The sequence below is a fragment of the Balearica regulorum genome, chromosome 18 (assembly GCF_011004875.1).
Source record: "Balearica regulorum gibbericeps isolate bBalReg1 chromosome 18, bBalReg1.pri, whole genome shotgun sequence".
Lineage (NCBI taxonomy): Eukaryota > Metazoa > Chordata > Aves > Gruiformes > Gruidae > Balearica > Balearica regulorum.
In genome coordinates, this window is record NC_046201.1 from 13,878,750 (window position 1) to 13,891,912 (window position 13,163).

Sequence of the window (13,163 nt, forward strand, 5' to 3'; positions counted from 1 at the left end):
TCGCTTTGATCCTTTTCTCTCATCAGGTGGCTATGATGGCAGAGGAACTGAAGAAGGAGCAGGACACCAGCGCCCACCTGGAGAGGATGAAGAAGAACCTGGACCAGACGGTGAAGGACTTGCAGCACTGTCTGGATGAGGCTGAGCAGCTGGCACTGAAAGGAGGCAAGAAGCAAATCCAGAAACTGGAGGCCAGAGTGCGTAGGGCTTTTATTTGTGCATGAGTGAACATGGCACATAGGTAACCACCAGGGAAGCTCCAAAGATGGTCTTCTCATTGCAGGTGCGGGAGCTGGAAGGGGAGGTGGATGCTGAGCAGAAGCGCAGCGCTGAAGCCGTGAAGGGTGTGCGCAAGTACGAGAGGAGGGTGAAGGAGCTGACCTACCAGGTAAGGCAGGAGGCTTTTTTGTGTTGACACACTTTTCTTCCAGGAAGTCAAAATGTTGTCACATTGCCTTCCAGAGGGTCTTTCTTTCTGTACCTCAATCAATGACACAGTAAACAGGATTTTGACATCTGTCCTTCTGGACAGCAATGATCCATAAGGAATGTTACTCCCTCTGTTTTACATTTATGAACTTTACAGGAAGAGGCAAACAAGGGTTTCTGTTACTTATCATTTCCTGTAGTCTGAGGAAGACCGGAAGAATGTTCTCAGACTCCAAGATCTAGTGGACAAACTGCAAATGAAAGTGAAGTCCTACAAGAGGCAAGCTGAGGAGGCTGTAAGTATCACTCTGACCAAAGCCAGACTTCCTCCTGGTGGAGGTGGAAATCTCTGCTGGTGTGTTCTTCTGTCCAACTTTTTGAAACCTTGACTGTTTTAATGCATTTGCTGCTACAAGACAGTGGGGAATGTAAGAGTAAGAATTGCTTGTTTTGGGAGGAACTATACTTCCACGGCCCTATTTGTTTTCCTCTAAGCCTCTCTTCCTGCTTCTATTTCTTCCTTCCTACCCTGCCCTGGGTTTCAGAAGTAGCTGCTAGTCTCTCTATTCGGGACTCTGCCTAGACCATGCTGTGTGTAATGTGGCCATGGCCTTTCTGACACTCCAATTTTCTTTTCTCTTCTGGCACACTTAAGGCCCTGAGTAGTTTCTTACTTGGGTTTTGGAGCTGCCCTGCTTGCCCAGCTGTGGCATTTAAATTTTGGTTTGCCCAGTTTTCAGATAGTAAATCATAGAATCATAGAATTGTTTGGGTTGAAATGGACCTTAAAGATCATCTAGTTCCAACTCCCCTGCTGCGGGCAGGGACACCTTCCACTAGACCACATTGCCCAAAGCCTCATCACACATGATGTCCACACGCTGCCTGTTGTTTTCACAACAACCTCTGCCCACACAGGAGGAGCTGTCCGATGTCAACCTCTCCAAATTCCGCAAGATCCAGCACGAGCTGGAGGAAGCCGAGGAGCGGGCTGACATTGCAGAGTTGCAGGTCAACAAGCTCCGCATGAAAAGCCGGGAGTTTCATAAGAAGATAGAAGAGGTGGAATGAGGATCTCAAAGCCAAAAAGTGACCTGAAGCATGCATAAAATGTAAATCTCTGTGTTGCTTTCTTCTGTAATTATCATTTATGTCTAGGTAAAAAAGACAGTGTAGACCTTTGCATATGAACAGTGATTAGTATGCTTTATTTATTTATTCTAGCATTCATTATTTTGGAGTACATGTACACAGTTCATGGTCACATTTGAAAGTATATTAAACAGCAATAAATTTTTACATTTACATTTTTAAAGATGCATGGGGAATAATAACAATTATATGGATTTGCTATTCATCTTGCAATGAGAACTATGCATTTCTTTGACAGACTAAGACTACATTCTTTCAAGTTATTTTGATGAATTCTTAGAAGAAAAAACAACAAAAACAAACAAAAAATGAAAAAAAAGAAAAAGAGATTCCTTCAGTGTGGGGTTTTTAAAAATATATATTATTTTCATTTAGTGAAAAATGTTGCTTATTTCGTTAGGCTTAAGGGTGTGAGAAACTCAAATTTCTAATTTGATTCAGGAGACTGAAGTTCACTCCAAGCATTGACAGGCAGTCAAAAAAAGATGATGAGATAGTGGCATAAAGAGATCCTCACTCTCTTTCTCTGAAGCTATTTTATTTCATACATTGCACAAAATGATAGCCAGTTCACAGGTGGGGGCAAGTGACAAGAATCCACAGTTAAAAGAAGAATAGCTAAGATTGCAGACTCCTGGGCATAGGTAAAACTGAGTATTTTATGTACAACTGAAAGATGATTGAACATGTATTAAGACAGGTAAAGGGATGGAGTGTTTTCTTTTTCTCATTCTAGATACAATATAGTGTAAAGAAGTAATGTCATAGATAAAAAGAGCAAGTTTAAGTGAAAATCACTTTCAAGAATGATAACTGTTTCCAGTGAGGTATTAGTATGGTATCAGGAAAGCCTGCTACACTTACCAGAGACTGGATTTGAATATGGATATGTATTTCTATATCATAAAAAAGAGAAATAATTCTGGAAATTGTGTTCTCATGTTGACTTTCCTCATACAGACTGAAGATCAAACACAATTGTGTAGTTTTGTATTTCACCAGAAAGCTGTTAGTGAAACAAGAGGAGGTCACAATGTACCATTGATTTTGCTAAGTAGCAGCATTAGAAGCAAATATTTAAGTGCAAGATAGAAATCTCATAAGTGATAACAGGTTGATTCAATTCAAAAGAGAGTATACACAGTGTCTACTTAAATTACCTTTTTAGACACTAATGAAATTTTTTACCCTAAAAACTGATGGACATAAAATTTTAGAATGTAAGAGGTGCAGCAACTATCCACAGTGGATGGAGATCTTGTACTTCTGTTTTTGTACTTATATTTAAAAACTGCCTTCTATAGAAATCAAACATTGTTTCATAATGAAACACTTCCCGGTGAGATTCACCTGTTATATTCTGATGCAGAGTAGACACCAGTTGAAGAGTTTATCTCATCTCACTACTTCATTTCACTGTTCCCTGCATGCATGCTTGCTGTAGGGAGACTTGCAAAAGAGTTTCTGTGAAAAGCAAACATACTCTTCAGGTTTTTCTATATTCCCCACATTCTGTTAGGTACAGAATACTGCTTTCCTCATCTGGCAGTAAAGGAGAGAGGTCAGCCACACACCCACACTAATCTTTACAGGAGATACCCCTCAAAAAGATCCCCAAATACATTGACAATCCCCAAATCCAATGACATGAGGAAATGGAATGAAGCTGCATCAGGGGAAGTTCAGATGGACATATGAAAAGGTTCTTCACTTTTGGGTGGTCAGTCACTGGAACAGGCTCCCCAGGGCAGTGGTCACTGCACCAAGCCTGTCAGAGCTCAACACTCTGGTCCATGTTCTGGACAACACTCTGAAGTCATATGGTTTAGTTTTAGGTAGTCCTGTGAGGAGCAGGAATTTGGACTCAATGATCCTAATGGGTCCCTTCCAACTCAAGCTATTCTATGATTCTATGATTAACAATGTTGTGCACCTCATGGTTGAGGAATTGCACTGATCATCTTCAGGAACCTCACTGACCCAAAACCTGATGGTAAAGACAGGGCAAAGACAGCCCAGCTGGAGTACTGAAGGATATGATAAGGAAGAAGTAAGCTGGAAGTTGACCAGAGCCAACACTGGCCAATTTCTGCATCACAACAGAAACTTTCTAAGGTGGCAAAAAATCTCTATCCGCCTAGCTAAGAAAACACCCTTACCCCTCTTCCTATGTGCGTGCCCTCCTGCTCCATGACCAGTTCTCAACACAGGCCAAGTCCTGGCCAACATCACATACACTCCTAAGTGATTCCAGGCAAAGTTCAAGGAATCTCATGCAAAGGGCTAAGAAAACCAATCTTTTCTTCAAACTATTGCATCACAGTAATGTCAGGTAATGTTGGACAGTAAAGTTGGACAGAAGCACAGCTAGATAGCTTACTGGGACAACTGAGTGAGGACTATTGAATACATACAATACATATCTCCCATATAGGAGTGTACCTGTATCACCAAAGTAGGGAAAAGGTGCTCAGTGGAGAAATGTCTTATGCTGTTCAATTGTGAGAGGCAATCACCATGGCTTGTCATCAAAAATCATAAAGTAAACCAGACAATCCTCATGGCACTATGTTTTGTTGTCTTAGAAGAATGTGTCAGAGGAGGAAAGTACCAAGGGGGATTCCTGGGAGCACATCTGTTCTCTGAATTGTCTCTACAAGTGGAACAGTCACTTTAAGGAGAATCCTGCTGAGGCGAGTCTCCTGAAACTCTCCTGCTCTCATAAACTGATGTGTTTGCTCTGAAATATCCTGTGTTGTCCAGAATGTAGGAGACCAGCAGAGACTGGATTCACTGAAGCAGAATATAAGGGACACTGTGACCATGGCTGGAGGCTCTTTCTACCATGCACGGTGTAGGAACACAGCAGAGCCAGGCCGGAAAAAGAAGTGATACTTGCCACAGCCTCTGGGTTCAGAGCCCTTTCACCACAGGGAAGACTCACTGGGTAAATATGGGGGAGAAACTACAGGGTGATTTTCCTCAAGCCCCTCATTTCGTTTTCACACTGAATTGCCATTTATTTCACAAGCTCCTTAGAGGACAGAAGGGTGTCCTAGAATTGGTGGGCATTTGATTTAGCCATCACAGTATATTTAATCTATTTATAATTTGAGTCAAGCCCTCTCCTACCTTTCTAGGAGTCTTTACTCTCTCTCTGTCTAGGGAATGTCTATTGCAGAGCCACCAAGAATGGCCTAGGAAAGAGTGGTTGTACCAGTGTCCATATCCATAGCAAAGGTACAGCTGCCTCCTCATAGAAGAGGAGTGACATTGACTGTTGCTGTAGATCATTCACTTCTAGATGAATATACCAGCCATGTTAGCTGGTCCTCTCTGTCAGATGCAGTGCCATTGCCTTATCACACAGGTCCACCACTATCTTCCCGCCTACACAACAAGCTCCAGGGCGGGGAAGCCTTCAGTCTGGGCAGTTGCTTAAAAAAATCAGTTATTTTCCCTGAATGATTAAGGCAAAGCCTTGATATCAGACAGAAGGAGTCTACACTCATTACCACAACTTGACAGCTAAGGCCAGCACTGTGGCCAGACATGCCATGCTGTAAAATGTTAGGCTTTCAGCCATCCACAAGAAATCAGGTGGTGAGAGGTTGTTGTACTATGCCAACATCTTCTATGAGCAAAATGAGCTGACCCTTTACCCAGCTCATGGGCCCACTTCAAGCCTTGGGACTAGTGGCTCTGCCTGTCCTACTCAGCTCCACCAAGTCTCTCTCCTCTCCTCTCCTCATCCCTTCTGCTCACCTTCCTGTGTCCACAGGCTAACTCTCTTGCCTGTTTATTGCCATTCTTAACATACTGGGCCTGTTCGTTTTCTCAAGAATAAATTATTAGCCCAAAACATAATATTTTGCATTAAACTGAATTAGACATTCAATATTTACATGTTGGTTGCAAATGTAACATAAGAAAAAGTACAGCATTGATTGTGTAAGGTGTCGAACTACTGATCACGCTTTAAAAATGGCTAAATCAGATTGTTTGAGAATACATTTCATGTGTTGGAGGGTAAATTAGAAGTGAAGCTGTACTGGGATTCCTGTTACTGCTAAATACATTTGGTTTTGCCAAGCCACGGAGAAAGAGTATGAGGTTGACTCGGTTGGTATTTTTGACATTTGTGACAAGCTTTAGCAGCTACCTCAAACTTGCTGTTTATTTAAGCAAGTGCTAAACATCTTTGACCATCCCGCCAGAATTGTCAATCCCTAGCTGACCTTCATGTGTCCTTTTTGGATATCTTTTCTAATCCTCCATCCAGCCTTCAAGTGCTCTAAAAAAAACAACTACCTTCAAATGCTAAGGGTTCTTAATAAAACATGTAAATAACATTTGGGCAGCAGAAGACAGCTAGAGTTAGAAAGGGACACTACTTCATACATTTCAGAAATGGTAGTTCAGAATCCACCATAGCTGAGCATCTCTGGCGCTTTTCATGTCTCCTTGAGCCCTTTGGGTTCTTGTGGCACCCTTCATACGAGCAGCACCTGTTTTCCCTGTGACGCCAGTAATGCTGAACACAACCCAACTGCAGTGAGAAGCAGCATCTCCCATCACAGGATTTATAAGTGTACTAACATATGTTCCGCTATCCTAAGGGTTCATCAGAGACCTCCATTAACACATCAGAGTTTTCAGCACCAGCCACGTTTCAGAAGGGTGGCAGGAGGTGAACAAGCTGTTCTGGTAAATGCACTTACTTGTTTGGCCATGCACCAGGAGACAGATAATTTTTATTTCTTTCTGTAGCTGCTCACCTACGTGCAGCTCCTCTACCACAAAAGCAGGGCATGGCAGGAGAGCAGCGGGAGGCAGGCAGCTGGTGATCAAGCGTGGAGGAGAGTTGGGCAGCCTCTGCCAGTGCTTCCTGCTGCCCTCTCCTGTAGGGCAATGGCCACTGCCCAGGTTGGCTCTTGAGGGCAGGGGCCCTACCAGGGGAAGTGTGCAGGGAGGTAGGCCAGTGAATGCTAGCTATGAGATGGTTTTAAAACCCCTTTTGGTGGTTTATTCAGCTCTCTGGGAATTTCAATAGTTCCCTTTCTCTTTTCACTATTTTTTCAGCTGCAGTTACCCTGTGCTCTGCCCCTGATGCCTCACACCCAGTGCCTGCCCAAGCTCTGGCCTGGTCTCCCCGCCCCGGCACAGCCTGCCACAGACCCAAGCAGGATGAGGCCCCACAGGACAGCTCAGGGCTCCCCAGCATCAGGCCTGTCCTCGTGGCAGTGCTGCACGGCAGCATGGACACTGGTCACACTGCTGGAGCCCCACAGACCATTTACGCTGCAGCGCCTGCCTCTGGGGTCTTCTGCTTAGACATGGTACCCGTCCAGGTTGGCTGCAACCTCTGCATCGGGGCAGCGGGATGAGGGAGGGGAGCATGGGGTGAGCCTGTCAGAGGCAGGGGATGAAGAAAAATACTGTGGCATGATGCTTATTTAGGCCTTTCTTCTACCAGTCAGAAGTGACACTGCCTATGTAGTACTGGTGTTGGTGCATAGGACAGTGTCAGTGACGTCAGTAGACACCCAGACAACTTCTGCAGTATGGCTGAAACGGGAAATAATTTCTTTCGACCTCTATATGCATTTATCTTTTTTTCTGGATCATATATAAGGTAGTCTTTATGCCCTTTCAGTTCGTAGTAGTTTGTTTAGTGAGCATTCAACAACGATCAGTTGTAATTGCTCTCTGGCTTGTGTTTATCAGGGATTACAATTTATCATTACTGACTTCTTCGAAAGCTGCATTGTTAGCCCAAACTGAACATAGTCTAAAGGTAAAGCATGAACTAATTATAATACAAAGGAGAAAAAATTACTGGCATAGTTTTTGCCATAATGCTCAATAAGTAAAACTTGTCCTTTAGAAGTGCCTCAAACATTTTCCTTTTGAAGAAGCCACAACCTGAGGTCTGAGAGCTGGCTGAAGAGGATGCTCAGTTCCCATTTCACTGCAGCCTCTCTAGAAGGATTTATAGGTTCCTCTGTGCTCAGACAACTGCTGCTTCCCCTTTCTTAAGCAGAAGTGCAGAAATTTTAGCTTCAGTAACTGTTGCCAGTGTGGACACCCTCAGAATGAAGAAAGGGGCAAAATGCGCAGTAATTGGCCACAAGGAGAGAGGAGTTTCACTGATGGATAGATGTGCAGTACTAGGTTTGCGTTTGTTACTGGTGTGGGTGAGATTCAATTCCAAACTCAAATATCCACATTTAGTCATCTTTGTGCCTAAATGAGTATGTAGATGAGTGAGCTGAAAGTCTGAACTCCCACCATAGACACTACTATTAGAGTCAAGCAAATGTTTTGGTTCACTCTAAGGTAGGCAACCACATTAGGACAACTGAATCATTTTCCAGACTCCATTAGTTCAAGATCCATCAATGATAACGGGATCTCAGGCATCTAGCTCACAGGCATGAGAGCATGTCTTCGTATGGTTTGTTGTGAAGGGTTGTTGTTGATGGAAGACTTGAGCAAATGAAGAGTGCATGTATACACTAGGAGGGCTATACTTGTGCAGGTAGTAGCGAGGGAGTTGCACTAGATTTTGTAGAGAAGGGGAGGCCCTGAGACAATATTACAGCTGGCAAAAAAATGCTAAAATGCCTTTTGTGAAATGCTGTGAAAACTTGTGGCTGTTTTCATTCTGATTGATTGAAACAAAACACCTGTGTTAAAGCAAAAGATTTCCTGACAATTTGGAGGGGGGAAAGCTGCATTTATTTATGTGCTCCCACAATTAATTTTTTTTAATTTTTGACTTTTTTCTTTTACTACCAAATGTAGCAAAATAAATTAGGTAGAAGGTTTAATGCCCCAGACACACACATGCATTTTTTCTTGACCTCCAGCTTTTACTTCTGTATTTCCTCCAAGTTTTTCCAATTCAGAAAGTCATAGTTTCAGTTTTTCTTTGACAGCTACAGAATTTTTCCAAATTAAGAAAACTTTGCTCTTAAAAGGACAAAAAGGAAAAAGTAAAAGCAAAAATACATACAGATAGAAAACCAGTAGTCACATTGTATTTTGTTATATTGAGTAGCAACATAAAGACAAATAAGAGCAAGGGAAAAAATAAGTGAAAACAGATGAAGCAAAATGTTACAGCTTGTGGAAATGTTCAATTTTAATGTAATTTTGAAAAATACTTTGAAAAATTATTTCTCATAAGTCATTTTGAGTCTTCAAAAATTTATGGATTATTATTTTTCTATTTGAATAATTCTCACAAATAAAGGCTTTTAGCCAGCTGTCAGCTTTATGCCAGTATTACACATGACTCTAGAAAACCCCGGAATTTTTTTTTTTTTTTTTTTTTTTTAATTAGCCAATTTTAATCAAGGTCAAAACTGCATACCCCAGCAAAATAAGACAGCACATAGAGTCATTGATATAGCTGAAATTCACAATGAATTCCAGTTCTCAGACAATACATTAAAAACATGAAATAAGTGATCTTTTATATTCAGGTTAGGATCTAGCTGTTAGCATTCAACCATAGGCCTCAGTCTTATTCATCAGTGTGAATTTACTCCAAATGTGAAGCTGACCTCTGCCAACTTCCTCCCCACCCCCAGGATTACAGTGCCATCACAGAGTCAGCTGAGAGAAGAGGAGGAAGGAATTTCCTCACTTTCTTATCAGTCCCTCTGAGTAGGTGATGCTAAGAGGGAGTGGAGTACAACAGGTGCAGTGGGGAGGCAGTACGCTATGGGATCAGATGAAGCTGCTGAGAAGTGATTCAGTTCAGATTGCCGTGTTTGTCATAGGAACTGTAATTTGGAAAGTGAAGACCAACACATGAAAAAAAAACCCCAAACAATCAAGATCTGTTGCATGGGGATAAAATTGTTTCTCAATAAAACCAAGGATTCCACTGCCCTTTTCACCAGCCCCCTTCTTGTGCTCTTGCAGAGCATGTGCAACCCTCTCCTTAATCTGGGTGAGGAACATCCCAGGGATCAGCACACTAGATTGGCTTTTTTTTCACATGCTGACATGGGGTTCAGCTCCTAATGATAACTGCCTCTTTCCCAGACTAGCAAAGGGCATGAGTATTTCTCTTCTACAGAATGTAAATTTATTAATTCTTCCCTCCATCTAGCATACTTATCCTGCAAAAGGAGTGCTGAATGACTCCCCTATGTTGAGACAGCACCTATTCCTCCTTCTTCCAGTGGGCTACATGTGTTAAGTTCAGTACAACAGTTCCATAGTCCTGTTCATATGACCTTTGAAACCCTTCAGCCCCAGAAACAAGAGTTGGATTTCTATGTCTTTCCTCTGGGATCTAACTCAGTGACTTCAGTCTTAGAGGCTTCTATCTTCAACTCTAGACTTAACTTGTTTTGCCCTTTTATTGGTCCTTGGTGACTTGCTGTTACCCCCTTGGAATCTCACCCCTATTTACTTCCTTTTCCTTAATCACATATCCTTCCTTATGACCACATTCAGACTCATCCTTCCCCCCTTTTCTTGCTTTGGCTTTTTTGGTCCATTTTACTCCTTGATCATTCATATCAACCCTTGATTCTCACTCCTACAATTTCGGTTCCTATTCAGATGCTTCCTCCTGCATTGGGATTTCCTTCCTCTAAAAAGAACCCTGCATGTCAGTAGAACCCCTCATGCTTTTCCACACTGCAGAGTCAGAGCATTTGCAGCATGCAGAAGCCTGTATCTCCACCTTTCCATCCCCACATGTTTCCGATTACAATACACTGGCTCTTACTCTTCACTTTCTCTGCTCGAGTCAGCATCCGATGGATTACAGTACCAATGTAGCTCCCTTCATCTCCTTTAAGCACACCCTCCTGCTTCCCCCCCTTCTCAGGCTCTCTTGTCAAATTATTTATAGGAGATTTATTCACAGACCTGTTATGTCTAATTATATCCATTCACTTCTAATATGAATGGCAATTCTGCTAGGAGTTAAGATTGCCAGAAATGTTTTGACCTAAGAAAGAGGAGGTGGTGTCTACGTATGCAGATCAGACCCTATAAAAGTACCCTGGGATCAGTTTGTCTTGTCATTCCTCAGAAATCTCTAAGGTAAGAGTGTCAGAGGCTCTGGACTGGGGAGGTGGGGGATGAAGGGAAACTGGCCCTGCATTCCACAAGCACTAGTGCATTCCTACAGACGCTCGCATTCATTCAATGGGGGACTGCCACTGTCAGCTGGGATTTTCAGTCTGCTTTCAAGGCATCCATATGTTTTCTGTCTATAAATTTTCTCTGGAATTCTGTGCAGTAGTAAGAAGAAAGTTGCTAATTCTGTTTTACAGTATTGACTAGCATCCAGTCTGCATCTTGTCTCATAAAAGGTAAGATCTTGATTTATTCATCATGGAGATGCTCTAAGGTAGAACTTCTATGCATGTGTGCTGGCAATCCCTGTATTCCTTATATTTATGTCCATTGTATCCTGCATTGCCTAAATACTCCTCAGGATTCTTTGTAGAGAGTAGTTTCCTACGTTAACAGACTTTAGGTCCTAAGCTTAGAAGAAACTGCCCTAAGAAGAAAAACCCCATCAGGAAATAGTTTCCGATTACTTGTCCATAAATTAAATATATTCTTGAAGCAAACAATTATTTTTTTTCCATTTACCTCAAACATCAAGGGTCACTGGCACTATCTGTGAAGCAACAGGAAAAAACATACATTTTCAAATAATGCTAATATTTTATTTTTTCACAGGGATGCTTGAGGAATGCAGTTAGAATGTTGTGTATCAAAACATCAAAGTGCTAAAAGAAAACATTTCAGTCTGAGTTTCTTTATAAGCTTGCTTGTACCTATGAAAGTATTGCACAATTGTGATATAATTATATAAGCAAATATTAATTATCACAAGGAAATGAAGAAAGGATGATACCTACTTAGATAACTAGAAAAAGAGATATGGAACAGCAACTAACTTCAAAGCTTTAAATATTTGCACCCAGGAAAATTAACTGTTGACATTTAATTTTTATATTAATTTATATTATTTTTTCAAACATTGTCACTGGAATATATCCCTCAAAATTATAAAATGTCAACAAACTATCATGTGTAAATAATATCACTAGCGTGCTTTGAATAAGTGGAGGAGAGTTAGCATATCACTGATTTCAGGAAAAATCATATAAAATAGTAAAAAGAAAATAGTTACCAAAAACTTTAAAAAGGCAATCTTCTGACATATTTTATATATATTATATGCTGACATAATGTATATTAACATACTATATATACTATACATTGTAATAATACCATAAAGAAACATTGCAATAATAGCATACAATATCTATACAAAAAACACAATATACAATATACATGCGATGTAGTTAATGTACACTAATATACTATAATACTTACTAAAATAATATATACTAATATATATAATATGCTAATATTATTCTTGTTAGGAATCTTGTAAGAAAATTTGAGGTGATACAGGCAATGCTAAAACTGCTGGTGAAAGACTGGGTCCATTTTACAACCTTAGGTAATTATTTTGTGAAATGGTCTCATTTGATTAATAACACTTTAACGAAGTGGAAAATCATGTAATTAGAAACAAAATCATCAGTCAGGAGATTGTGCCCATGCATTTGAATTAATAATTAAATTAATAACACTAAGTTGTGTCATGAAGTCTGTCTTTGCTAGCTAAGAAGGAAAAGCGATTTTTTTTTTCATGTGTAAGCAGTGGAATATTGAGTGGAACGAGTTTTACACTGTACAAAAATACTGTGATCATTGTTAAAACATTGTTTTTGTTAGGCTGCCCATACTGCAATAATGAGGTTGCTAAACGGTAAAGAGTTCAGAAAAGAGTTTAAAAAATATTCAGAGTTCACAATATCTTTGCTGCAATCAAAATTAAACTGTTTCTCAAGGAAAAGTTAACCAATTTGATTTTCACTGTCTGTCATAGGCGTAAGTATTGATAGAGAAATGAGCTTCCTAATTTATTCAGAAATGTACTCAAAATCCAAATTGTAGATGATGAACCTAGATAAAATTAGGATTAAAAAAAAGGCTAAATTTGGAACAGTATTAATTGTGGAACAATATAGCTAAAATGCAGCTTCACAATTTTATGAAAATTTTCAGTCAAGACAATTGTTTGGCAATAATTTAAAGGGTTACTGTTTTGTTTTTTTTTTAATAGTAGTGAATGAATGCAAGGTTACTAGGTTTCTGTTATGTAAAAGATCAAAGTGGAGAATATCAGCTTTGTTTGTTAGCTGATGGATCTGTGGAATAATTGAAATATTTGGACAACTTGGGCTATTTTATCCCAAGGGAATGTTTTTAATGAGAAGTGCTAATATTATTAGCTCTCTGCATATCCAGTGTATGGCACCTCTTCCACTCTTTATTGTAAACAAATCTCATAGTCTGAAAGGTACTAAACAAAAAAGACACAAGAGGGCTTTCACAGTTCCAAAATTGGGAATATCAAATGAATGCAGTGTTTGGAACCCTGGAAATGATCTGTTTATCCCATTAATTCCACAAATGAGAAGGGAAAAAAACCTGCAGAAAGCATGCCTCTGTAAATGCAGTTG

At 40.4% G+C, this 13,163-nt stretch overlaps 1 protein-coding gene across 1 annotated transcript; it reads left to right on the plus strand.

The window, feature by feature from the left end:
- The first annotated feature begins 35 nt into the window (after positions 1–35).
- On the plus strand, positions 36–1,500 carry LOC104643892 (myosin-8). Its single transcript, XM_075771097.1, has 4 exons — positions 36–197; positions 284–388; positions 630–725; positions 1,348–1,500. The coding sequence occupies exons 1-4, from the start codon at positions 36–38 to the stop codon at positions 1,498–1,500; spliced, it is 516 nt and encodes a 171-aa protein (XP_075627212.1).
- Positions 1,501–13,163: the final 11,663 nt, after the last annotated feature.